The sequence below is a fragment of the Cervus canadensis genome, chromosome 10, assembly GCF_019320065.1.
Source record: "Cervus canadensis isolate Bull #8, Minnesota chromosome 10, ASM1932006v1, whole genome shotgun sequence".
NCBI lineage: Eukaryota > Metazoa > Chordata > Mammalia > Artiodactyla > Cervidae > Cervus > Cervus canadensis.
Window position 1 is genome coordinate 34,809,673 of NC_057395.1, and position 27,244 is coordinate 34,836,916.

General features: G+C 42.5%; 1 protein-coding gene across 7 annotated transcripts in view; it reads left to right on the top strand.

Moving 5' to 3' along the window:
• Positions 1 to 27,244, top strand: part of CACNB2 (calcium voltage-gated channel auxiliary subunit beta 2) — a 410,486-nt gene that overhangs the window by 366,344 nt on the left and 16,898 nt on the right. For 4 of the 7 annotated variants that reach the window (XM_043478990.1, XM_043478991.1, XM_043478994.1 and 1 more), the window contains 4 exons: positions 6,298 to 6,431; positions 10,090 to 10,170; positions 10,633 to 10,691; positions 21,485 to 21,594. In XM_043478990.1, the coding sequence (XP_043334925.1) occupies positions 6,298 to 6,431; positions 10,090 to 10,170; positions 10,633 to 10,691; positions 21,485 to 21,594 (384 nt within the window). Of the gene's footprint in view, positions 1 to 6,297; positions 6,432 to 6,576; positions 6,597 to 7,064; positions 7,127 to 10,089; positions 10,171 to 10,632; positions 10,692 to 21,484; positions 21,595 to 27,244 lie in introns of all 7 variants that reach the window. The other 3 variants (XM_043478992.1, XM_043478995.1, XM_043478996.1) reach the window with 2 other exon arrangements.

Consider the following 27,244-nt stretch of genomic DNA (forward strand, 5'->3'; position numbering starts at 1 on the left):
AGAATGGCGTTGGGAACAATATGGGCAACTTCTTTTCTGCCTTTGAAAAAAACCCCAGAAATGGTGTCAGTGTGTTCACGGTTTAGATGATCAAGATGATAAGCAGATTTAACTTTCTAGTCCCCCTGTACACAGTGATCCCGGGCACATTGTCATGGTCTGTAAATGAATGAACATTCACCATCGATCAGAGTGCCATGGGAGGTGTTGGCCTTAGTGTTAAATTAAAAGTGAAGGATAAAAAGTTGAGAAAAGTGAAGAAAGAAGGATAAAGTGACGATGGATTGATGGGTCTGACATGAACTCTACCCAGGAAGCTCCATGGAACATGTAGAAGACGTACAGAAACACTGAACAAAAGATGGAAACACTTCCAGGAAGAGTAATGACTGTTTTCTTCCCAAAGCCCTGAAGAAGAATGTGCATTTCTGATTATTTGAGTACAAGTCAGTGTTGTTCAAAACATAGTTGAGAAATGATTCCTTGTCTATCTGAAATTCACTAACTGAATTTGTATTTGCTCAGCCTGGCAACTGTACCATTCTGTGTTGAACTTGGAGTTCTATATCAACAGGAGACAAATTGGTTGAATTGGGTGAAAATTTATGATCAGAGTCTTAGTTTGCTAAGAGATGCAATTGAGAGTCAGGGGAAGATGGTAAGGATGGGCCAGTGGAGCATTTGGGTGATTTCTGGGAAGCTGGAAGTGGGAAGAGGTCAAAGAAAGAGAATTATGCCTCTGTGAAGAAATGAAGGAGCAGTATAATTGCACCATGACTCCCAGGTCTTAAGGGTCCCCCTTGTTACTGATGATTGTACCTTGTTCCCAGATGTGGCAGCTTTCAGAGACCCATCCCAGCTTCTTAGTTAAAACTGGAAGATTTGTTAAGTGAGCAAAGTCTGAGCACAATAAGGAATCAGTTATTTTAGAATGCATATTGATTTCCAAAGTCACGTACTTACAACTAGCTATAATTCTAAGTTGCCCAAAGTTAAGTAAAATAGTATGTTTGAAATGAAACATCAGAGCCCTTTAGGTATGATGTGAGGTTGTCTTCCCCTGATTGGTGGTGATTAGATATTCCCTGAGTGCCCAATGGAAAGGAGGCTTCTCTCTACCCCTCAAATGGGTGGAGTTGCAGCGATTATAGTACAAACCTTATTCTCTTCCTCTGTGTCTTCAGAACTGTCTCAGAGACTCCTGAGGACTGTCACTATCTCCTGAAATAGGAAAATGCCAGTTCCTTGTGTTAAATAGCATCCCTGCCCTCAGATTGTCAGCTCCACTTCTGTCAACCTAGAAGTTTTCTGTTTCCTTTAATCGAAATGTAGCCTTCTCATCATCTTGGCAATTTAATGAGAGCTAACAACATGCATTTTGAAGAATAAGTGAGTGTGTTTGAAAAGTAACATTTAATTTCTGTAGCTGGATATTATGTGCGTATGTGTTAAGTTGCTTCTGTCATGTCCAACTCTTTGCAATCCTATGAACTCTGTCCCTGAGATTCTCCAGGGAAGAAAACTGGAGAATACTGCCGTACCTGTTAGTCATTCCTGAACATCAAGTTCAAGTAAGAGTTTCATATAATAAAGATGATTTTCTGTTAAATATCCTGTGATAACGCATAATGGAAAAGAATATAAAAAGGAATGTATTATGGAATCACTTTGCTGTATGGGAGAAATTAACATGATATGTTAAATCAACTATACTTCAATTTAAAAAAGAGAAAAGTACAAATTATATTCTTTAAAACATGGATAATTTTTGAAAAACAATCTCTTCATCATCTTCACCTTACAATGTGCAAGTGCTGACATTTTTATTTGGTTAAAAAATAAAACAGTGTAAAGAAAAGAAAGAGATTTTTAACTTCACCCAAGTTTTATACAGAGACAGTTTTATAGTTTGGAATCACTTTTCTGAATACCAAGCACAAACCACCCTGAACTAGAAATATTAACCACCTACAAAATATGTAATAGATACATTGTAAGTATGTGAGTGCTCAGTCTCTCAAGTCCTGTCTGACTCTTTGCAACCCCATGGAATATAACCTTCCAGGCTTCTCCGTCCATGGGATTTCCCAGGCAAGAATACTGGAGCAGGTTGCCATTTCCTTCTCAATTGGATCTTCCCAACCCAGAGATTGAACCCATGTCTCCTGCATCTCCTCCATTGGCAGGTGGATTCTTTCCCCATGAGCCACCAGTGTAGCCCTAATAAGTACGTTAGGCTCCTGCTATGTTTTTGTATCAATACTACAATTTACCTAATAGAAAAACCTAAGAAAATTCTACAGAGAGGTTCCCCCAACCTTCTATAGAGAAGTTCCAGGGGAACCTGTTGAACCTATCAAATGTGGATTGGCCTCCAATGATTAATCATCATCTTTTGTTTCCCAAGGCCCTATCTACAAGTAAGCCCACCCATTATAAGACCAAAGAATAGAAGCACTTGCCCAAAGTAAATATAATCGGAGGTTCTCCAGGATTTTGGGAAAGGAAAAATTTCCACCTCGGACTTCCATGGTGGTCCAGTGGTTGAGAATCCGCCTGCCAATGCAGGGGACATGGGTTCGATCCCTGGTCTGGGAAGATCCCACATGCTGCCGGTCAGCTAAGTACATGCATCACAACTATTGAGCCTGCAAGCAGAAACTATGGAAGCCCACGCACCTAGAGCCCGTGCTCCACAGCAAGAGAAGCCCCTGCAATGAGAAGCCCACACACCGCATCTAGAGAGGAGCCCCTGCTCTCCACCACTAGAGAAAACCTATGCCACAGCAACAAAGATCCAGCACAACCAAAAATAAATGAATGCAAAAAGAAAAAGTAAAAACTTTCCACCTCACCCCTGGGGAATGAGATAGTAGCTAGTTGCACAAAGCATTCTGTATACCTACATGTGTGTGTCGACTTGCACAACCCCAGCACATCACTCAACTCGACCCAACTGTCTAAGATTACATTGAAATTTAGAGTTCACAAAACATCCCCAAGGCTCTCTGCCAAAAAAAAAATAATAATTTTCAAAACCAAAGCATGGTCATGAAGAGGACAAAAATAAACTATTTTTAAAGGAGACTATTTTCCCAAGTAAATACTAATGTTTGCCAAGGTATGCTGATGCAAGCATGAAATTTAAAAGGAACATCTCACACCTCTCAGAATAAGAACCATCTGAGCCTCTTAAAGTGTATAGAATCATTTAAAGAGTCAAACATGCTTCTCAACTTTTAGTAAATTTCTTTAGTGTGTTTTGAAATTAGCCAAATGATTTAGAATTCTGTGTCTCAGGACAAATGTAGATGCTTTTAGATCTAAGTTAACCAAAGTCAGGACTAGAAAACTGAAGTATTCAATTTGGGATTTTGAGCCCTTCTGTCCAAATGCAGGTAAATTGCAGACCTGGCTCAGGCTGTTTGTGTGTGTAGCCAAACATCTGGGCTCAGCTCAGCTCAGCTTTCTATGCATTGTCACTCTTCCTTTAAATAAAAAACCCAGTGGACCAATCATAAAATTCAGTTCCTGAACTTTACCATCCCAAGGTCCTGTCAACTCTGACAGACCACTGAGTAGCCTCAATTTCAGAGAGGCTGTCAAGGGCACTGTCCCTTGAATGTGGCCTTTATAAGTCCAATAACAGATTAGAAAGGTAGAGCATATTGGAATTGACCACCAAAAGGGAAACTGATTTGGGTGGTTGTTGTTTAGTTGCTAAGTCGTGTCAGACTCTCTTGTGACCCCACAGACTGTAGCCCATCAGACCTCTCCATCCATGGGATTTCCCAGGCAAGAACACTAGAGCGGGTTGCCATTTCCTTCTCCAGGGGATCTTCCTGACCCAGGGATGGAACCCATGTCTCCTGCATTGGCAGGTGGATTCTTTACCACTGAGCCACTTGGGAAGCCCTTGATTTGGATTAAGACGTACTATAGCAGGGGTTCCTAGTCAGTTAGGAACTGGGCTGTACTGCGGGAGGTGAGCAGCAGGCTAGCCAGCGAAGCTTCATCTGTATTTACAGCTACTTCCTATCACTTGCATTATAACTGGAGCTCCACCTCCTGTTAGATCAGCAGCGGCATTAGATTCTCATAGAAGTGTGAACCCTAACCCCTAAAGTCAAGGCATAATATCTTGAGATTGCCACAAAATAGAAATAAAGGGCACAGTAAATGCAATGTACTTGAATTATCCCCAAACCATTCCCCCCACCAGGTCCATGGAAAAATTGTCTTCCACAAAACTGGTTCCTGTTCCCCAAATGGTGGGAGACCACTGTACTGTGGGACTAATGACAACCTGACCCACATCCTCTCCATATTATGCAGGAAGACACAAATAACATGCTCCCTAAACGGAGATTCAGGGAAGAGCATCACTGGGTGGTATATATGTCAGCATTAGTTCAAATCACTGGGCATGTTTCATAATATTTCTATTGTACAACACGTGCTGGCTGATCCTAGAGCTTATCCAAAGGCACAGATGAGATAAAGAGAAAGACATATTTACTGGGCATATCTAACTACCTACCAGGAATTAATTCAGACCATTATGACTCATGGAGAAAGAGTATCCGTCCTCAGCTTTATGCACGCGAGAGCTGATATTTGCAACACTGTGCTAACAATGCCAGGTGTTTGCTCCATCCCAGTATTTCGACCTAATCAAATAAAGAGGAACAATTCAACAAGACAGCTCATTTTCGAAAGGCTGAGTGAATCATCTAACATCCATAATAACTTCAACATTGAAAAATAACATGACGCCTGTCGGATGATCTCCAGTCATTTGGAAAGGTTCATGGCGCCTGTCATGAGCCAGGGCAGCCAGTGTTTCACAGGGCATGGAAGCTAAGGTGTTGAAACACCAAGCTGTCTGTCCTTTCACAAGAGTAATTTGGTCCTTAAATCTGAATGGACTGGTTTAAGTTAAGAGAACGACATGAAAAGAGAGAGAGAATGACATATGTAATATGAGGTTTTCCTGGGACAAGTTGATTTCTTCTTTTCTTCTTCTACTTGATCCCATCTAAAGGACAGAATAATTTTCTAGTGGGCTCGACTACATGATATCTTCCTGAATCCTGACTCTTGAGGACATGACCCCACTCAGGAAGCTTAGGGAATTGGATGAGGGCACCAGGATTGTTGCAGGACCTCAGCTGGAGAGGCAGCCTGGTGGAGGGATGGGATATAGTGCCACAGAGGCAGAAGTAGATTCTGAGCTTTTGCCAAAAACAAGTCCCTTCAACTCTGAGAATTTATCTTTTCAATCTTGAAAAATAAGAGAGTTGCCGTTGATTATGCAATACTTTCCAGCTCTGGTTTCTACCATGAATCAAATTCTGTAGTGATTGCATGTGGATGAATTGTATGAACCTCATAAGGAGATGATGAATCTTTTTCATTGAAGATTTTGATTTTTCAGTGCTCTGTTTTGAGAGCCAGTGAGTTTAAAAGGTGAAAGCATGTCAAACCACAGACCTAAACCCCTCATTCTCCAGATGAGGAGATCAGTGATATAATCCCTTGGGTTTTCCTGCCCTTCTGCTGCTGCCTCTCATGTAAATCCAGCAAATTTATATGAAATCATCAGGAGGCTACTTAGGCCGTTGTATAAGATTCATTTGGAGGTCATCACATCCAGTGGCTTCTAATTAGTTTTCCATCAGACCTGCCTCAAGAGTGCCCAGATCATGGTGAAATCAATTCCATCTGATCCATCCTGGGACCCTCTAGAGTCATTTGTCTTATGTATAACTTCTTTATGTCACTGGATTTAGGATTTTCTGTTCTCTCTGCCCCTCACATGCCTGTTATAACTTCAGTGAACCTTTTCACACTGCCCTTATGTTCAACCAAGCTCAATAAGAAATTAGAGGCACAAAGTGATCAAGATTTCTGATGCTGATTATCTGAAAGCTGGTTTAAGCTATGGGAAGAATTGAAGGTTTTCTGTCCTGACAGCTGATTTGGAAAATATCAATATTATATTTGAAACTACAAATTAAAAAGCTTGTTTCTCTAAAAACAAAATCTTATTCAAGAGATTGAGCATGAAACAAATGTATCCAAGCACATAGATATTATGAGAGGATCTTTCTGTTTAATTTGATGACATTCTTTATGTGTTTTACCTTGAAACTTTACTTTGTTGACTGTGCTTAGCACTGTGTGATAGATCTTTGACTATGATTAGTTTTGTTTGCTTTTCATTTTATTTTTTTGATAACCAATTTTTCCTCTCCCATCTACCTGATGATTTTTGAATTGTTTGTCTGTATATAGCTATAGACATAGATGCTACTGGCTTAGATGCAGAAGACAATGATATTCCAGCAAACCACCGCTCCCCTAAACCCAGTGCAAACAGTGTAACGTCACCCCACTCCAAAGAGAAAAGAATGCCCTTCTTTAAGAAGGTAACATGAACTTCCAAGCTTGCGTCTGTCCACGCGCTCAACTGCACTGCGTCACATTTCTAGTCCTGTGGACTGTCTGCGTCCTTGATAAAGCCAATAACATGCATGCTTTGTTATTCTTTGTTTCTTTTCCATGCTGCTGTAGCTAAGCAGAAGCAGAAATCGGTAAGTTCACATTGACATGAGCTGTGTTTATCCTGCCCCTGGCATCATTAGCATTCAGTCCCACAGTTAATAGTCAACACAATCATGTCTGTCCTAAGAAAAGAATGTATCAAGCAGCTAATTGAGTCCATTCAGACCAGCTAAATTCAGTGAGTGACCTGTGGAAGCACCATTACAGTACTTAGCCTTTTTGATGGAATAACAGCTACCACCAAGGGCATTCGTTCCAACATTCTAGGAACGTCCAATGCTGAAGACTCCATTTGTAATGCACCTCTCTCGTGCATGCTTCTGTCTCTATCACTTTCTTTCCTCCGGAAATTTAACTGATAATCAAGCATATGAAAAACCATTATTCGATTCTGATTTATGATATCCAGATACATAGCTTGTACTAAAAAAAAAAAATTTTTTTTTCAATTCTTCAATTTTTAATTTAGTCAGTTATTTAAACTTCTAATCCACTAGGTGCAAAATCTGCAGATGAACAAGACCAGTGGAAAACTGCAGGCTTGTTTTGGCGGTTTACTGTGAGTTTTTCCTATTGTCATATATAAATCCTCTCCCCATGTTCTTGCCTCTTCCGTCACTCAGATCTCAGCATCCCACCCGTCGGATGGTGACGCAGTGGCCGTGCGTAGAGCCTTTGCCACTGGCCAACCAAGATGCTACCCAGTGATCCTCTTGGTTCCCTAACTGGAAACTAGGGTACTGCTGAGCTCTTTTGACTCCAAAATCTGTTTCTTCCAAGCACATTTTGCAGCTCTGAAGCATTATTTTTTAAGGATAGTGCCCCCCGCCACAATCCCCACTCCTTTCTTTCTTTTATATACCACTGTCCACCGCCTGCTGTGCGTGCTGTCTTTAGAATCTTTCTTTCTAATGTCAGCAAGCCCAGCACAACCTCTCATGACACATGTGGGCATGGAGCAGAATCTCCTCTGCCTCCAGCTCTCCACGCCCTGAGCCCTTCTCCTCTGTACAGTAGGATTCTGCCCTGTGGAGGACCTCTGAGTCATCAGTGAGCTGTCAGATGCTGAACTATGTTTGGTTTTGTTTTTCAAAATAAATTGTGTTTGCTTTCACTGTGGAAGACCAAGATACTCCAAGCAAAAATTAAAACCCCTGCATTTTTGTGTGAGCACCAAAAGCCACAGCCAACTATCCATCCGCGACAGTGGGTCCATTTCTCTGGTCCTTTCTTCTTATCACCACTAAAACTTATAGCCAGGTGACTTAACAGGGTTCAGGGCAGCAGAAACCTAGAAATTCAGCATTGCTCAGCTGCTCTGAGCTTTACCCAACAGGTACATGAATGAAAACCGTGTTCAATGAAAGGTTTTTCTGAAGTTTACTGACTCCTGAATTCCAAAACATGAAAAATGTTTATTGTAATTCTTCCATTAAATAATTTGAACAAATTACACTTAGCAGGAGAGGATAGATAAAAAGGATGGTGTCCTGATCCATAGGGCATAAAGTTCCAATATTCCATCAAATAAGGTAATTTCTGTAGCTACCCTACTGATGAAGAAGCTGATTGATTAGCAGCATTGCTATTAATAGTTGGCAGTCACAAATCGAAGGAACCCAAGACCCATCTAATATTGGGCCACTGAATATTTAAAGACTTGAAATAAAATTTCTTGGGAGCTAAAATGCATGCAACTGATATTCCTAATTATTATGATGGAAAGGTATTCTTAGACTTCATAGTTACAAGAACTTGGCTTCTAAATATTTTCAATCTGATCCCAGGTGGTATAAATGCAATAATTGAATAATTTTGGTGAATTAATTTCATGTCATAATCTCATGAATGTGCTTATGATGCCTTCGGCACTGGTATTCATTCTTCTTATGTTATTAATGATGTGGTCAGCTTCAATATAGACTTTTCAAAAACCAAAAACAAACAAAAAAAACAACCTGAGATGCAATGATAAGATTGTTTTCCATGTTTTAGGTTGCTTTTAGAGTGATGCTTGTGTGGCCTTTGTGCTGTCACTGTATTATGTTTGTCTTGGGTTTGTTGTTTTTTTTCTGTTTAAAAATGTATTCTACCTTGATTGTATCTATTAAAATTCATTTTGAACACTAGATAAAGCTTTCAGCAGTAAAATTTGAGACAGCACAGTCACAGTCATATTTTCTCCCCTCAGATTCTATTGTCCATGACTATGGGCAAAACTCCGATGGAAACTTTTGAATTTGAAGTGCTTTTTCATCCCCTCGCCATGCCCTAAGCAAATTAAATTCGATTCAAGTCATAAAGTTGGTAAAGGGCCATCTTAAGCAACAGCAATGTGTTCTTGAACAACAGCCTGATGCAAAAATGGCATTCACATTTGCAATCAGTTGACTAAATTCTTCCAGTAGCTCAGAGATTTTTCTTTTGGTCTGTGTGATTCTTAACGTATATGTATTTTTCAGACACTCCTCAATGCAGTGTCTTAGGCCATAGTTCTGTCTTCCACACTAAACAAAAGTCATTTTTTTCCCAGTCACTTTAATATTTTCTGCTATTAAAATAGCCAATTTTAAGATCTTTAAACAAATAAGTTATCTAATTTGGGGGAAAATCTTTCTTGTCATTATTGTATTAGAAGCAGAAGAGCTGAAAATTGTTGCAAGTTTTAGAAATGGCTACAAAGTTAGGTCCTCCCCCTGCTCTTCTAAAAAAGAAATAAATTCTTGTGGGAGGGAATGAGTTAGTTATGTAACAGAAACACCTCCTAAACAGTTCTTGAGAAGCACATGAGAACTGCAGGATGACAGTGAACCTTGTGAGGCCATGGAGGCCTGCTCGGATATTTTAACGCATGAGAACCATCTTCCCTCCAAGACCCATAAACCTGACATTGTAAGTGTTCAAGTTCCAAAGGATAGAAACCAAAAACCTAAAAATATAAATCCATCAGCTGTGAAGAGTGATCATGATTCCATTTACTGAAACAAGCATGCAGGCTCCTCCAAACTCTCACAGCAAAATAGAAACTGCCAAGTATTTGGTCACAAAAGACCAAGGTTTTATCCAGGTAAGACCACCATCTAAGACCCAAAGACCTTTCTTTTCTTTGTCATTAACCACATGAAGTCTGATCATTCAACTCTTGAGAAAACTCAAATGCATCTGAAAAGCAGTATTAACCTCCGGTCAAGCTTTTAAAAGCACCTCTCCTGCATGAGGCATGTTTCTGTCTGTTCTAACTAGTTTTTTGTTCAAAAGCAGCCCCTCCGTGTTAGGAACATCAGGAGCATTTGAGGAGAGCCAGAAAACTGTAGACAACTCAGTCACTTTGAAACCTGAGGGAAATAAAACCACCCAGTCTTGGGTTGGGTTTATTTAGAAAAAGAAGCCAGTGCAAAAAGAATGGCAGCGTCTGGGAAGTTAGTGCCTGGTATCACAGAGTTGAGAAAGAACAGTATGTGCATTATATATTTGAGTTCCCTCTGCCTTTTAACCATCTGAAGGCGTCTCCTCTCTCTGCAGACAGAGCACACCCCTCCGTATGATGTGGTCCCTTCTATGCGACCTGTGGTCCTGGTGGGCCCCTCTCTGAAGGGGTACGAGGTAGGTAGCTGCCCTCTGGTGCATCCTTGACCTTGCATGCTGACCTGACCTTGCACACCTCCCTCTCCTGACTCTTGAACTTGGAAAAAAGCTGGTGGCAGCAAAGCATGTTGTTTTCAAGCCATGGGGTACATTGCTACTGTTCTGTTCTATTTTGTTTCCTTGGCTGTTGCCTTGGAGATGTATGCATGCCACAGTTGACTCAGTCTGGGGAGAGAGTGTCAAATGGAGAATGATGGAAGCCCCTTGAAATGTTGTTAATTGTCCCTCCAAGAGTGAGTTTGGGGAACTTTGTTTTGTTTCATTGTTAATGTATCAAAGCTCAGCCACAGAAAAAGGGAGTGACCCTCACATGCTAAATTTTCCCATTGGGAAGACTTGATTTTTAACATTAAGAGGAATAAGACTGTTTTATCGTAATTAGTAATGTTTTTTCATGTCTTACTGCTTGTTCAATTGCAGGTCACAGATATGATGCAAAAGGCACTGTTTGATTTTTTAAAACACAGATTCGAAGGGCGGTGAGTATTTCAGAATTCTGGGTTTTGTGAATCTTTTCCTTAAAGATGATGAAACTGAAACCTGGGTGGGACAGGCGGGTGGATCCTAAGAGAACACTGGCTTCTCAACCCTCTGTGGTGACAGGATGTAAGTTCCATTCAGTTCGATCTGATTCAGTAAATATTTATCATACTTACCCACAAACCTCAGCTCTCCACTCCTACACCTGCATCTGTAGCTGAATTTGGTCAAACTCCTGCTGATGAGTCTCACCCTAAATTCATGATGAGCTGGCCCTCAGTGCTGCCCAGAAATCATATTCTATGTGCCTCTTCCGTCCACTTTTCTATTCTTCTTAAAGGCTTTCACAGCATTTCCTTTCTCATCAAACCCTTCTCCTCTCGAGCTTCCTGGTGAACTTGCTTCCTGTTTCTTTGAGCAAACAGAAGCAAGCAGAGGAGCTCATCCAAGTGTTCCCACCAGCTGCACACCCATCCCCCTTGCTTATTTGCCTGAATGTTCTCCCTTTTCTCCTGTTACTATGAGCGATGGCCAACCCCTACCTGGTGCTGGATCCCATTCCCCATCTCCACCCAAACAGCTGTCACAGGGCTTCCCCTTCTATACTGAGCCAGGCATTGTGAGGAGCAAAATCAGATAAGGGCCTTGGCTTCACGGAGTTTACTGGGGGTGTATTGAATGGCAGCCTTGAATCAAATAACCAGTAGGCACCATAGTAAAGTTTCAGCCAACTTCTGAAGCATCAAAGATAGGATTGGAGTCTAAACTGGAAGCTTCCAAATATAAACTAAGCATAGGTTATTGGGAACCTGGGAGCAGACAGAGCTAGGGTGTATTTCTGTATTTTTAATGAGACACATTGGATGCCTCTCTTCTCCATATTCCTTTCCTTTTCCTGTCTGGCAATACAAGTGCAGTAGATGGAATCTGTAGATTTCACTGTTCTTTTAGATCTCTCACTTTCTTCCTTGAACACACCAGCTTTCATGACTATTTCTTGTTTATACTGACTTCTGGTAATGAGGTAGGAATTAGATAGGCTCCAGGCTGAGCACCTGAAGCTGGCTTCCTGCTGCCCTTTGAAAGACCAAAGATGGGCACAAGCGAGATGACTGACCAGAGACAACCTGGAAAACTGCCCCCAATAAGCAGCCTTCTATTGTGCAGGCTTACTCCAGGTTCCCCCATGTGCTTTCCACACATACTGTGCTTCTAATAAATTTTGTCTCTTTGTTGAATTCTTTCTTCAAAGAAGACAAGGACCAAGGTCTATTCCACAGCCAGAATCAGTAGGGAAGGTAGGGCAAAGAGGGGAGCTTTTATAACAGGAGGATATTGCTAGTTCAGTTCAGTTGCCAAGTCTTATCTGACCCTTTGTGACCCCGTGGACTGCTGCACACCAGGCTTCCCTGTCCTTCATCAACTACCAGAGTTTGCTCAAATTCGTGTCCATTGAGTCAGTGATGCCATCCAACCATCTCAACCTCTGTCGTCCCCTTCTCCTCCTGCCCTCAGTCTTTCACAGCATCAGGGTCTTTTCCAATGAGTCAGTTTTTGCATCAGGTGGCCAGAGTATTGAAGCTTCAGCTTTAGCATCAGTCCTTCCAATGAATATCCTGGATTTATTTCCTTTAGGATTGACTGGTTTGATCTCCTTGCTGTTTAAGGAATTCTCAAGAGTCTTCTCCAGCACCACAGTTCGAAAGCATCAATTCTTCAGAGCATACATGACTACTAGAATAGTAGTAGAACTGAAAGCAAAGGACTGAAAGAGACAGAAAATGAAAACTAGAATCTGTGTTTCAAAAAAGCCTTCATGAGGCTTCCCTGGGGTTCAGTGGTTAAGAAGCATCCTTCCAATGCAAGGGACACAGGTTCAATCCCTGGTCAGGAAACTAAGGTCCTCTATGCCACAGGGCAACTAAGCCTGTGTGCCATACTCGAAAAGAAGCCTGTGCCCCACAATGAAGACCCAGCACAGCCTAAATTAAAAAAACAAAGACTTTAGAATCAGAGTCTTCCTAATCAGATGTTCCTCATTAGATAGTTTTTCTTTGCATGAATTTATAAAATATAATTTATTTCATGCTGGGAATCACAGCTTGGTCTTTGGGCCTTCAGCTTGGTCTAGGCTTTGGCCCAACCTCTAATTGGGCCCATGTAGCTTTCACGTCTGTGTTCTTGACTCACCATTTGGGATTGTCTACATGAACCTACTTACCCAGAAAATTCTGCTAGACTAGGCACTTCACTCTCTATGACTGAGTTAACCCACTACTCTTTTCTAAATGCCAAAGATGGGGGAATGAGATGGGTTCCCTGACCTCTATTTCAACCTGAGTTAAGTTTTGAACTTGGAAGATAGATTCCAGCTACAGGGTGCATCATGGACCCATGTTCTACAGTATTTGCCATCCAGATTGATTTAATTTAAGAAACAAAGACAGTATTTTCATTGTTGTATCAGTCTTTTGTTTCTGGCCCAAAGTAGTTACCATGTGGCTTTATGAATGGACCTGCCATGGTTCCTCTCAACTCTTAAAACTGGAATTCACCACTATAGGCCTGTGATCACCAATTAAAAATCCTCAGAGAAAGGAAGGGGCTTCCCTGTTATCTCAGTTAGTAAAGCATATACCTGCAATGCAGCAGTTCAGTTCAGTCATTCAGTCATGTCCGACTCTTTGCGACCCCATGAACCACAGCACACCAGGATGCAAGAGACTCTGGTTCAATTCCTGGGCTGGGAAGATCTGCTGGAGAGGGGATAGGCTACCCACTCCAGTATTCTTGGGCTTACTTTGTGGCACAGCTGGTAAAGAATCTGCCTACAATGTGGGAGACCTGGGTTTGATCCCTGGGTTGGGAAGATCCTCTGGAGAAGGGAACGGCTACCCACTCCAGTATTCTGGCCCAGAGAATTCCATGGACTGTATAGTCCATGGGGTCGCAAAGAGTTGGACATGACTGAGCAGCTTTCACTTTCACTTTCAGAGGAAGGAATAGGGTCTGTAAAGCAGAATTTCAAAAAAAGTCATGCAAAACATTAACTCTTTCACTCAAGGCAAGACATCCAGAGTTAGTAAATCACACACTGTCTGCTTCTGGTTGGCCAGACAGCCATAGAGGGTGGAAACTCATAACAAGTATGAATGTGGCTAATTCTAAATAGATATGCAGTTATAGGAGGGGGAAATGAATCATTCCTGTGTTATCTATTAAGCAAAATATTTTTCTGGCCATGCCACACAGCATGTGGGATCCCAGTTCCCCAATTAGGAATCGAACCCACATCCCCTGCATTGGAACTGTGAAGTCTTAACCACTGGATCACCAGGGAAAACTCAACAAAGTATATTTTTTAAAAAAAATGTAAAGCCCAAGAGGGAGAAAATATGAAAGGAAGGATTGGAGATAAGAAGATTCTTGATAGGGGTTATTTTCTGTTCTGAAACCCAGGTAGGTTCATGTGTTGATGCCCTGGAGAGTTGTCAGAATCAAGACCCTCATTGCTAAAATAGCCTTAAGTGTGTGATGTCAGAGAAGAGATGATGAGTCATTATCCTTTCTGTTATGTGCACTAGACAAGCCCATTTCAGTCAGATCCACCCTAAACAACCGTGTCACCCCGTGAACAAAGCAATCTTCCTGTTCACTTAGTAGGACAATGACAGGTAAATTAACAAGGAAACTGGGGGCAAGAAAGAAAAGCCACTATCAGTGATGAATTCAATTGTCCTCTCCAGTGATTCTGAAAATGTCAGGTCTTGTCACAGAAGCGTTTGGCATGTGTACTGAATTCTGGGCGGGGGGCGGGGCATGGTGAACCCTGTGCTAAGGAGTCTTACTGGAAATCAATGCTGGGAAACTTTGTCGTGTAGAAATGTACTTAGATGTGAGGCAGGTTCTTCTGAACCTGTGGTTGTCTACCCTGGCTGCCAATTTAAAACCAGCAGAGGTTTTAAAAATGTAGCAAACTTAGGAGATGTCCTGGCAGTTCCCTAGTGGCTTAGACAGTAAAGAATCCACCTGCAATGCAGGAGACCCAGGTTCAATCCCTGGGTAGGGAAGATCTCCTGGAACAGGGAACGGCTACCCACTCCAGTATTCTTGCCTGGAGAATCCCATGGACAGAGGAGTCTGCAGGCTACAGTCCATGGGGTCATAAAGAGTCAGACACATCTGAGCAACTGATACTTTCACACTTTCACTTTCTGGTGTTTCAGTGCTAGAACTCTGCACTTCCACCACAGGGCGCATGAATTCCATCTCTGGTCAGGGAGCTAGGATCCTGCAAGCCATGTGGCATGGCAAAAAAACATTTTTTAATTTAAAAAAAGTCATGGACTTGTATCCCACCTGTGATTAAGTGAAGCCCAATGTCTAAGGTGGGACTTTATCTAACTGTAAAGTCTTCTCAGGCAGCTTTGATACACTGCAAGGGTTGAGGACCACTCCTCTACAGTGAATTGTCCCCAAACTTTTGCCCTTAGGATTTTCAGGGTCTGTTTTTTGGTGGAACCTCAAGCAATGACAATTCCAGAAGCATCACTTAAGGAGTAGGACGGTAACTCTCCTCCTGCAGCCTGTAGAGCAAACCACACAAGCAGGGCAGGGAAAGCCCAGCCAAGTAACACACCATGTGCGGATAAAACAAAGCCTGTGGGGCAGAGAGGAAGTTGGATCATTAAAGAAAATCCTGTCCTCTGGCTGAATCCCCCCAGGCTGACTGTGAGAGGCTTCGGCCTGGTTTTGTGTGCCTTGGCACCACTGTATCCCCAGGCTGTGTCCCCCAGAGGGCAGCCTGCCTCCCAGCAAGTATCCAGGGCTCTTTAGATCCTGTTCTCAGCAGGCCTCGGGTACCACTCAGTGGTCCTGGTTTAGGGGCCAGCACTTCAGGTCCTGACTCCTACTCTGCATACAGAACCCTACCCACAGTATCCACGTGGCTCATCCAAAGGTCACCTTTCCCGAAAAGTCTCCCTGAACATGAAAATATACCATCCTCAGAACCCCTCCTATGTCCTTATTGTCATGCATAATTTTTTTATTGGAGGATACTTGCTTTACAATGTTGTGTTACTTTCTGCTGTACAACAGCATGAATCAGGGGTGTGTGTGTGTGTGTGTGTGTGTGTGTCTCCTCCCTTTCGAGCCTGCCCCCCCACCTCACCCCTCCAGGTCATCACAGAGCCCTGAGCTGGCTCCTTGTGCTCTATAGCAGCTTCCCTCTAGCTCTCTACTTTCCACATGGTGTATTTATGTCAAACCTAATCTCCCAATTCATACCACCCTCCCATTCCCCCCGTGTCCACACATCCATTCTCTACATCTGTGTCTCTGTTCCTGCCCTGCAACTAGGTTCATCTGTACTTTTTTCTATATTCCACATACATGCTTTAATATACAATATTTGTTTTTCTCTTTCTGACTCCCTTCACTTTGTATGACAGACTCTAGGTCCATCAACATCTCTACAAATGACCCAACTTCATTCCTTTGTCCTGCACTGGCATTTAATGCCACCCAACATCAGACATGTCTTTGTCTATATCCCTGCCTCCCTCCACCCCACAAGAATCTGAGTTCCATAATAGTGCTCTGAATGAAGATTTGCACCTAGTAGGCACTTCATAAGTCTGTGTGGAATGACCAGTACCCTCCATGCCATGCAGGCACTCAACATGAAAGGATTATCGTTACATCACTCCACTCTACCACCCCCACCCCCAAATAAATAAAGACATTTTTAAACAGTTGCTGAACACCTGTCATCTGAACTCACTTGTGAATGCCTTGGGAAGTCAAAATGAAACTGTGTTTAAGTGGCTGGGTTTAATACTGCTTTTCTGGTTATCGCTTTTTCCATAGAAAGTAAAATTGTCCTCATAGTACAAAAAACTTAATCAAGTAGACTTAATTTTTGTAAATAGGAGTCCTACCCCACAATAAAAAGGAATGAACTATTGATACAACATCATGGATGAATCTCGGATCCCTTATGCAGAGTGAAAGAAGCTCAGCTCAAGAGACTACAGTGATGTTCTGGAAAAGGCAAAACCACAGGGATAGAAAGCAGCCCATGATCGACAGGGGTGGGGTCGGGAAGCTCACGGAACTGTTCCATGTCATGAATGTGATGGTGGAGACAGGACTTTATGAATTGGTCCAAATTCAGGAAACTACACACTGTAAAGAATACAGTATATAAATCAATAGGTTTTGTTTTGTTTTTGTTTTTTTTGCAAAAGCCAGTAATTCCCTTTCCACACTTTACTGAATGTCCTGCTCTCCAGAGGCAACCACTTTTAACTCTGTCAGTTGTATCTTTCGGTCTTTACTTCTTGCCTCTAAATCACATGCTTCATTCACTGTTAGGCATTCTCTCTGGACTTCCTACGATGAAGACTGTTTAGCTGCCTCATGTATATTCCTCCTGTTTGTGTCTCTCACATCTACACACCTGCATCCACCTCATCCTTCAATCTCCCAACAGTTGCATCTTAATTTTGGCTGGTTCTATATTTCGGATGCATTGTGACCATGTAAATAAGATTTCAGTGAGCCATGTCATATATTTGCATTACTTTTTCTGATGTGTTTTCTTTGTGGCATCTATGAGATTAATAATTTTGCTTTTTACACATGCTTAGCTTTCTATTAGTTGGTGCCAGTCCAGCCCCACACTCTTCCCCTGGTTGTTTCAAGTTCCTCACAATAGACTCATACATATCCAGGTGTCCCTCAGCTGTGTCTTCCTGAACCTCTCTCCAGGAATGTCCTGGCCTGCCCCAGTCTGGATGGTTTGTCTCTGTGTTGAGTGCATATATGTCACTATGAGACATGTCTCCTCATTATGCCTGTCACCACCTTTTTGGGGTGTGAACCCCTTTTCCCTAGATGAACTGATCTCTGTCAAGATTTACCTCCATCATTTTTGTCAAGAATATCCTCTGACAGTTTCTTTAGAAAGAGGACATTAAAACTTTTTGAGACCCTGAGTGTCTTTAAAATGCCTTTAATCAGCCCTCCTGTTTAACTGATAAATGGTTAAAATGGTTACGGAATTCTGATTGGAATAATTCCCTGACCCCCACCCCCCGCCCCCAGAATTTGTAAGGATTTTTGCTCGATTGCCTTCTGTCTCCATTGTTACTGTTTTTTGGTTTGGTTTTTTGTTTGGTGGGGAGGGGGTTCCAATCTTAATATTTTTTATTGAAGTATAGTTGATTTACAGTGTTGTGTCAACCATTGTTGCTGTTGAGAAGAACACGCATTTCCATTCCTGACCCTTTGTATAGGACCTGCCTTTTCCTCTGGAAGCTTTTAGGCTTTTCTTTGTACCCAATGTCATGACATTTACAAGAATATGTCTTGATATGGAAGTTTCAACCTTTCTGCTGATCTCCCCCTTCCCATTTGGAAAATTAGACTCTTAATTCTAATTTTTTTTTTTTTTACTTTCCTCTCTTGTGTTTTCCTTGTTCTCTTTTTCCTGGAGCTCTTATTATTGGAAGTTGAACCTCCTGGGTAATTCTCTAGTTTTTATGCCTTTATTCCCCTATTTTCCATCTCTTTGTCTTTTCAGTTTTACTCTTTAGAAGATATCCTTAACTTGGTCTTCTAGCCCCTCTTTTGAATTTTCATTTCTACGGTTATATTTTTAATTTTCAAAAACTCTGAGTCTTGAAATAGAATTTTGTTCTAGTTTCATAGGTATAATCATCTCTTAGCAGTCAGCTTTGGGCGTCAGTCATAGGTGGTTTTTCTGTGTGTCTTGGTCTTTCATATGAGGAGTTCTCCTGAGATGCCCAGGGACCACTGATGTGCTCAAGTATAATAACAGAACATCAAAGAATCAACTGGAGATTCTGTGCTCATAAGACACAATGTTTCCTGTAGGACAGCCCCACTGGGCAGTCTCCATGGGAAACCACCAAAGCCTGTTCTTTGGGTCTTTTCTATTTGTGGGTCAGATTCCCCCAGAGAAGAATCTTCCATCCTGACACCTAGGGGATATAACCTATGTGAAGTCAAGTGGGCCTTAGAAAGCATTACTACGAACAAAGCTAGGGGATGTGATGGAATTCCAGTTGAGCTATTTCAAATCCTGAAAGATGATGCTGTGAAAGTGCTACACTCAATATGCCAGCAAATTTGGAAAACTCAGCAGTGGCCACAGGACTGGAAAAGGTCAGTTTTCATTCCAGTCCCTAAGAAAGGCAGTCCCAAAGAATGCTCAAACTACCGCACAATTGCACTCATCTCACACGCTAGTAAAGTAATGCTCAAAATTCTCCAAGCCAGGCTTCAGCAATATGTGAACCATGAAATTCCAGATGTTCAAGCTGGTTTTAGAAAAGGCAGAGGAACCAGAGATCAAATTGCCAATATCCGCTGGATCATTGAAAAAGCAAGAGAGTTCCAGAAAAACATCTATTTCTGCTTTATTGGCTATGTCAAAGCCTTCGACTGTGTGGATCACAATAAACTGTGGAAAATTCTGAGAGAGATGGGCATGCCAGACCACCTGACCTGCCTCTTGAGAAACCTGTATGCAGGTCAGGAAGCAACAGTTAGAACTGGACATGGAACAACACACTGGTTCCAAATAGGAAAAGGAGTACGTCAAGGCTATATATTGTCACCCTGCTTATTTAACTTACATGCAGAGTACATCATGAGAAACGCTGGGCTGGATGAAGCACAAGCTGGAATCAAGATTGCCGGGAGAAATATCAATAACCTCAGATATGCAGATGACACCACCCTTATGGCAGAAAAGTGAAGAGGAGCTAAAAAGCCTCTTGATGAAAGTGAAAGATGAGAGTGAAAAAGTTGGCTTAAAGCTTAACATTCAGAAAACTAGGATCATGGCATCTGGTTCCATCACCTCATGGGAAATAGATGGGGAGACAGTGGAAACAGTGTCAGACTTTATTTTTTGGACTCGGGAATCACTGCAGATGGTGACTGCAGCCGTGAAATTAAAAGACGCTTACTCCTTGGAGGGAAAGTTATGACCAACCTAGATAGCATATCAAAAAGCAGAGACATTACTTTGCCAACAAAGGTCCGTCTGGTCAAGGCTGTGGTTTTTCCAGTAGTCATGTATGGATGTGAGAGTTAGACTGTGAAGAAAGCTGAGCACAGAAAATTGATGCTTTTGAACTGTGGTGTTGGAGAAGACTCTTGAGAGTCCCTTGGACTGCAAGGAGATCCAACCAGCCCATCCTAATGGAGGTCAGTCCTGGGTGTTCATTGGAAGGACTGATGCTGAAGCTGAAACTCCAGTACTTTGGCCACCTCATGCGAAGAGTTGACTCATTGGAAAAGACCCTGATGCTGGGAGGGATTGGGGGCAGGAGGAGAAGGGGACGACAGAGGATGAGATGGCTGGATGGCATCACTGACTCGATGGGCATGAGTTTTGAGTGAACTCCGGGAGTTGGTGATGGACAGGGAGGCCTGGCGTGCTGCGATTCATGGAGTTGCAAAGAGTCGGACACGACTTAGCGACTGAACTGAACTGAACCAAAATTCTAGGATGAGGAGGAGGGCTGGGGGCTCAACATTTGGAATCCTTTTCTTCTCTCTGTCCCTGCTCTGTGCAGCACCCCTGCTCAGATGCCCTATTTTACTTCCTGGAGAGACTAGACCAGTCAGTGGTCTTACACCACACAGGGAAAGGATGGCCATCTCATGGCTTGATGTAATAAAGCGGAGATGGAGGGATCTAACTATGGAACAGACTTTTAACCAAATCTCTTATTTTTAGTGCCCCCTTCACCTTCTTCTTCAGAGGTCTTATGAGCTATTTTACTCCACATTTTCCCTACCGCTGGCTTGTTTGTTCAGCCCAGTCTCCAACCTAAGTCATTTACTCTGCCCAGCTCCCAACTTTTGTTGTTCTCATGTCTACCCCTTTTGAGATGACTCCCCCACTCCTCAACTCATGATTGTCTGTCACCACACCCTCTGTGTCTTCTTCAGAACAGTCCTCTTAACCTGTAATACTTTATTAATTTCTTATTTATGACCCATCTCTGCTGCTCGGCTCTCTTAGAGAAGATCTTGTTTGTCTTGTTCTTATTTATTCCTCATGCTGATCACAGCACCATACTTACAGGAGGGATTACAGCACAGGGGCTAAGAATATAGGCTCTCAGGAGTTCTGGGTTCAAATTGCAGCTTCATCACTTTTAGGAACAATATAGCTTTAGAGAAACCATCTACCCATGACTCATTTTTTTTGCATCAACAAAAGTGGGAGAATATCCTCTCCACTGAAGTCTTTAGAGTGATTTAATGAGTTAATCCAGGTAATGAGATAATGCTGAGGGCATGCCTGGCACATGGTAAGCAACCAATACATGCTAAGTTAGGTAGGTGCAGAATTAAAATGAATGATCAGCTATACCCCAATAGAAAATAAATAAAAAGTTTAAAGAGAAAAATGAGTGAGTAAGTGCCCTAATATTTCTTGGTTGAAAATATGGTCTATATTGTGGCTCAGCTGCTAAAAGAATCCACCCGCAATGTGGGAGACCTGGGTTCAATCCCTGGGTTGGGAAGATCCCCTGGTGAAGGGAAAGGCTCCCCACTCCAGTATTCTGGCCTGGAGAATTCCATGGACTGTATAGTCCATGAGGTTGCAAAGAGTCAGACACACACGACTGAGTAACTTTCACTTCACTTCATGTATCATACTTGGATGAGTTTGGGGTATGCATTTCTGTCCCATTTTATTCAGTGAATAATCTCAGATCTTCTGTTGCTTTTTTGCCAACAGGATTTCCATCACAAGGGTCACCGCTGACATCTCACTGGCCAAACGCTCTGTCTTAAACAATCCCAGTAAGCATGCAATAATAGAAAGATCCAACACGAGGTCAAGCTTAGGTAAGTGTGTCCTTTGCTGAAGAGTTGAAGCCATTTAAACCTTTTTTGCTGAGGCTACCAGTGAGCAGATCTGACTAGATGATAATTCCGTGTGTCAGAGTGCATAGGCAAAACAGACAGGTGTCACCAGTAGCCACTGCTGCTGTCTTAGTGATTTCATGGTATGGAAGGATTTGTTTTGAAAGTTTTCGAGTTAAAAATTCCACAGGCTGTCAGCATGAGTGTTTTGGATGGTGTCTGTTTTCACAAACATGAGCTTTGGTGTCTATAGACTCTAAAACTCCTTGCTTTGCACAGTGTTGTCACAAGCAAAGTCATTAATATCTTTAAGGCTCAGTTTCTGTTACTGAATCAAACTTGGCTCTGCTTGCCTGCATGCAGTGAAGCCAGTCTACTGATGCAGGGATGTGGTGAAGGAAAGTGCAGCATTTATTGCAGGAGCCAAACAAGGAGAACAGGCAGCTCATGTTCAAATGCTCTGAGCTCCCTGATGGCTTCAGGGAAGGGGTTTTAAAGGCAGTGTGAGGGAGGGGGCTGCAGGGAGATCAGCTCATGCACAGTTCTAGGATTGGTTGGCATCAACGTGAAGTCTCAAGCATCATCAACCTTTTGGTTTCAACCAGTCTAGCTTCTCTGTTCTTGCGGTCAGCAGTTTTCATCTGGTGGGGATCTGCTTCCTGTAAAAACAATTTACGAATGTGTGTCCAGCCTTTATATCTTTGAAGAACTGGGAGTTTGTTGTTTCTGCTATGTGGCTGCTATATAGTCTAAATTGTTAATAGTTTCCCAGCCCAACAGCTATTCTTTTTTTCTACATTTTCACATTTCTCAATCATTAACTTTTTTTTTAAACAATGTTGATAGTTTCAGGTGGAAAGCAAAGGAACTCAGCCCTAAATATATATGTATCTGTTCTTTCCCAAACTCCCCTCCTATCTAGGCTGCCACATAACATTGAGCGGAGTTCCCCATGTTCTCCATACAGTTCCCCTACTGTATAGTAGGACCTTGCTGGCTTTCCATTTTAGATATAGCAGTGTGTACATGTCAATCCCAAACTCTCTAACTATCCTTTCTCCTGATCCTTCCCCCTGGCACCCATAAATTTGTTCTCTAAGTCTGTGAGTTTGTTTTGTAAATAAGTTTGTATGTATCATTTAAGATTCCACATATAAAGGATGTCATACGATATTTCTCCTTCTCTGACTTACTTCACTCAGTATGACAGTCTCTAGGTCCATCCATGTTGCTGCAAATGGCATTATTTCATTCTTTTTAATGGCTGAGTAATATTCCATTGTATATATGTACCCCATCTTCTTTATCCGTTCCTCTGTGGATGGACATTTAGGTTGCTTCCATGTCTTGGCTGTTGTAAGCAGTGCTGCAATGAATATTGAGGTGCATGTATTCTTTTGGACTATGTTTATCTCCACATATGTGTCTAGGAACGGGATTGCAGGGTCATATGGTAGCTCTATTATGAGTTTTTAAAAGAACCCCCTTGCTGTTCTCCATAGTGACTGCACCAATTTACATCCCCACCAACAGTGTAGGAGGGTTCCCTTCTCTCCACACCCTCTACAGCATTTATTGCTTGTAGGTTTTTTGATGATAGCCATTTTGACTGGTGTGAGTTGATACTTCATTATAGTTTTGATCTGCATTACCCTTATAATGACTAATGTTGAGCATCTTTTCATGTGCCTCTTGGCCATCTTTATGTCTTCTTTGGAGAAATGTCTACTTAGAGCTTCTGTCCATATTTTGCCTAATCATTAACTCTTAAGTCAGATTTTTGAGACTCAGGGAAGCCTGGTAGACTAAATCAAAAAAGTCTTATTTCAAAGGACAAGGACTCAGGGACTTGGATATGGTGTCATTTCTTCATCTAAACCCAAAAAGAGAGAGAAAGAGATGATACTAGCTACCTTGTGGAATTACTGGAAAGATTAAACATAGTACAACTTCCATAAATGATGACTATAACCACAAATCCCTTCATACTTGGGTTATATCAAGAATTATATCAATACCAACATTTTTGTTTCATTTGTAAAAACAATTTGGAGATTTTAGTTAACACATCTGCAAGTTTGTTGTGTTTGAATCCTGTTTATGATCATGTACCAATTTGATCAAATGAAATGGCTTTGGCAACTATTCCATCTATTTGGCATTAATGGCTATTACACATGTAATTTACTGAGTGTTAGGGTTTTTTTTAATATTTATCTACTTGGCTGCGCTGGGTCTTAGTTACGGCATGAGGAATCTTCAGTCTTCATTGTGGCATGCAAAATCTTTAGCTGCAGCATGAAAATTCTTAGTGCAGCATGCGGGATCTTGTCCTTGGACCAGGGATCGAACACAGGCCCCCTGCATTGAGGGCTTCTGTCTGTATCTTCCCTGTGAAACGAGAGTGGGGTGAGCATGAGGACACAGATATGAAGGACAGCACATCTTCATGCTCACGTTTCACCGGGAAGATATGGACAGAAGCTTCTAGATGTGGCTGCAGACAGTTAACACTCTGTGTCAGTGGTTGATGAGTCCTGGAAGAAGACACAGGACAACAGGTAAAGAGTAAGCTGAGAACAAGGGTGTGATTTTATATGAGGAAATCATATAAAATTTTATATCAGGAGAGGCCTCTCTGAGGAGGTGACCTTTTAGCAGAATCATTTGTGTTATGAATTCTTTATCCTGGCAGCTACCTGAGAGAAGAGAGAAGTTCTGAGCAGAGGGGGAAGTAGGTGCCAAGGTCCTGAGGCAGGAGCATGTCCAGTGGGCTGAAGGGGGAGCAGGACAGCCAGTGTGACTGGAGTGGAATGATGAGGGTATGAGATCAGAGAGGTGGTGGGGGGCCTGACTGGGTAGCACTCTCGGGCCTTTAACTGTGGATGTGATAGGAAGAGGCATGGAAGCAGAGAGGTGGCACAAGGTGACTAACATTTTAGAAGGATCTCTGATGGCAGGTGTGGAGAAGGGAAAAGGAAGAGACAGGAGAGAGGTGAGCGGGAAATTAAGATTCTGTTGTTCTGCTGAAGCAGCTTCAGAGAGAAATAGTGTATGCTGCAGATAAGTGGGTACTTACTAAACCTGGCACTTCTACAGGCTTATGGGATACAGAGAACAGACTAGTGGTTACCACTGGGAAGAGGGAAGAGGGCAGAGGCCAGATAAGGGGAGGAGACTGAGGTACAAACTTTTAGGTATAAAAATAAGCCACAGGATGTATTGTACAACATGGGAAACAGCTAACATTCAAATATTCATTTATTGGGCTGCGCCGGGTCTTAGTTGTGGCACACAGGATCTTCAATCTTGGTTGTGGCATGCAGGATCTCTACTTATAGCATGTGGGATCTGATTCCCTGACCAGGGATCGAACCTAGGCCCCCTGCATTGGGAGCACAGAGTCTTAAGTCACTGGTCTACCAGGCAAGTCCGTGGAGCCAGTATTTTATAACTATACATGGACTGTAATCTTGAATCACCCTGTCGTACATTTGTGCACCTTATATAATGTGGAAATTGTCCTGGAGTTTTCTCCTTCATGTTCCCCATCTCTTTGTGACCCCACGGTAAAGAATCTGCCTGCAATGCAGGAGACCCAGGTTCGATCCCTGGGTCAGGAAGATGCCCTGGAGAAGGGAATGGCTACCCATTCCAGTATTCTGGCCTGGAGAATCCCACAGACAGAAGAGCCTGGCAGGCTACAGTCCATGGGGTCGCAAAGAGTCAGATATGACTAAGCAACTGACACTTCCACTTCACTTTCACTTTTTACAGCAACTATACTGCAGTTTTTTTTTAAGTGGTGCCTTTAGAAGTATCCCTTCAGCAGAGTTGGGGTGTGGCAAAGACTTGGACAGGAGGTCACCTAGGGGACTTGTCATCATTCAGGTTAGAGAATAAGAGAGGCTGTAAATTAGTGACAGAGGGAAGGAGAAGACTGGTGGGAATCCAGAGGTGAGAGAGTCAGGATTTCTCTACTGGATGGAGAACATGAAGGAGAAAACTCCAGAAGGATTTCTGTGTATTTGCTTTGAGGAAGATGGTGTCATTCTGGGGATAAGGGGCTCAGGATGAGGAAGTCATGGAGGGCAGGGGTCTGGGGAGGGGGATGAGAAAGATGACAGCTCCATTTGTACACACGTTGGACTTGCAGTACTGTGGAACATCCAGATGTCCAGCAGGAAACTGTAGACTCGAAGCTAAAACTTCCCAGAGAGGACAGGGCTTACACACAGTGGATTCTCGGTATTCATGGGTGTCATAGGTATAGGAATACCCAGTCACCCATAGAATGAAGTCAGAGCAAATACTGAATTCGTGAATCCTGAACCACTGCTTTCAGGGGAAATACATGGTTAGGTTCCTGTAAGCCTCTGGTCCCCACATTTTCATCCACTGACCTGCACATCACCTGGCTGCATCATTTTTCTATCTAAAGACTCCTTACTTGGATAACCCTGGGTTTGATCCCTGGGTTGGGAAGATCCTCTGGAGAAGGGAATGGCAACCCACTTCAGTATTCTTGCCTGGAGAATTCCATGGACAGAGGAGCCTGGTGGGCTACAGTCCGTGGGGTTGCAAAGAGTCAGACACAACTGAGCAACTCACACACACACATACATTATTTGATAGATACTGTTGATCCCCTAACATGTAACTCACAACTACAGCTCTATAAATCATGCCTGGACAAAGCTTATCAAAGATTTTTCTCCGTAAGAAATACTTTAGCCTTCTTGCCTTTAGAAACACTAGACATTACTTCAACCCTACACGTGGAGGCTGTTTTAAAAGGCACAAAACCAAGAAGAATGTGACAGATCACAAGAAGAACACATATTTACAGCATGAGAGGTGAAACCAGAGGGTGCAGCTTCAGCTTGTGTGAACCGCAGCTGAGAATGTCTGTGTTGGGGGCTCCAGTGATCTGCTGCCGTGCACATGGTGTCCTGAGTGCCTGCAAAAGTCTCTTTTTAAAAAATGTTTTTAATATTTATTTACTTATTTATCTGCATTGGGTCTTAGTTGTGACATGGGATCTCTGGTTGCAACATATGGGATCTAGTTCCCTAACCAGGGATCAAACCCTGGTCCCCACCTGCATGGGGAGCACAGAGGGACAGGAAACCACAGAAAAGATGGATCCCACAGGGGAGTGAAAAGGTTTCATGTCTCACATGCTACAGAAAGGTCAAAGAAGACAAGGTTGGCCAAATCCATTGACTTTGCTGACAGGGAATGTCCATCCTTAGACAGGTTTGTTTCTGCTCAAACAAAGCAGGGGTATTCAGAGGGCAGAGTCCTTAGACCACGTGGAAGATGGCCTGGGGCCAGAGCCCACCCTGAGGATGGATGGGAATCCACACAGGCATACAGGTCATCTGGTTACCTAGGAAACGCAACATGCACATGCGCTGTCTGTAGTTTTGAAAGAAGGGGAGTATGTTATGTGTGTTTTGCCTTTAATTGTTTGTAAGTACAAGGATTTTTAGTTTCTCTTAGGGTAGTGCAAGGAATAGGTGATTTCACAGAGAAAAATTTAGTGGTAGAAGAACGATCAGACGATTTCCCCCTCCCCCCGCCAATAAAACATGTTGAATAACACATTATGTGTGTGATGTGGAGCCTA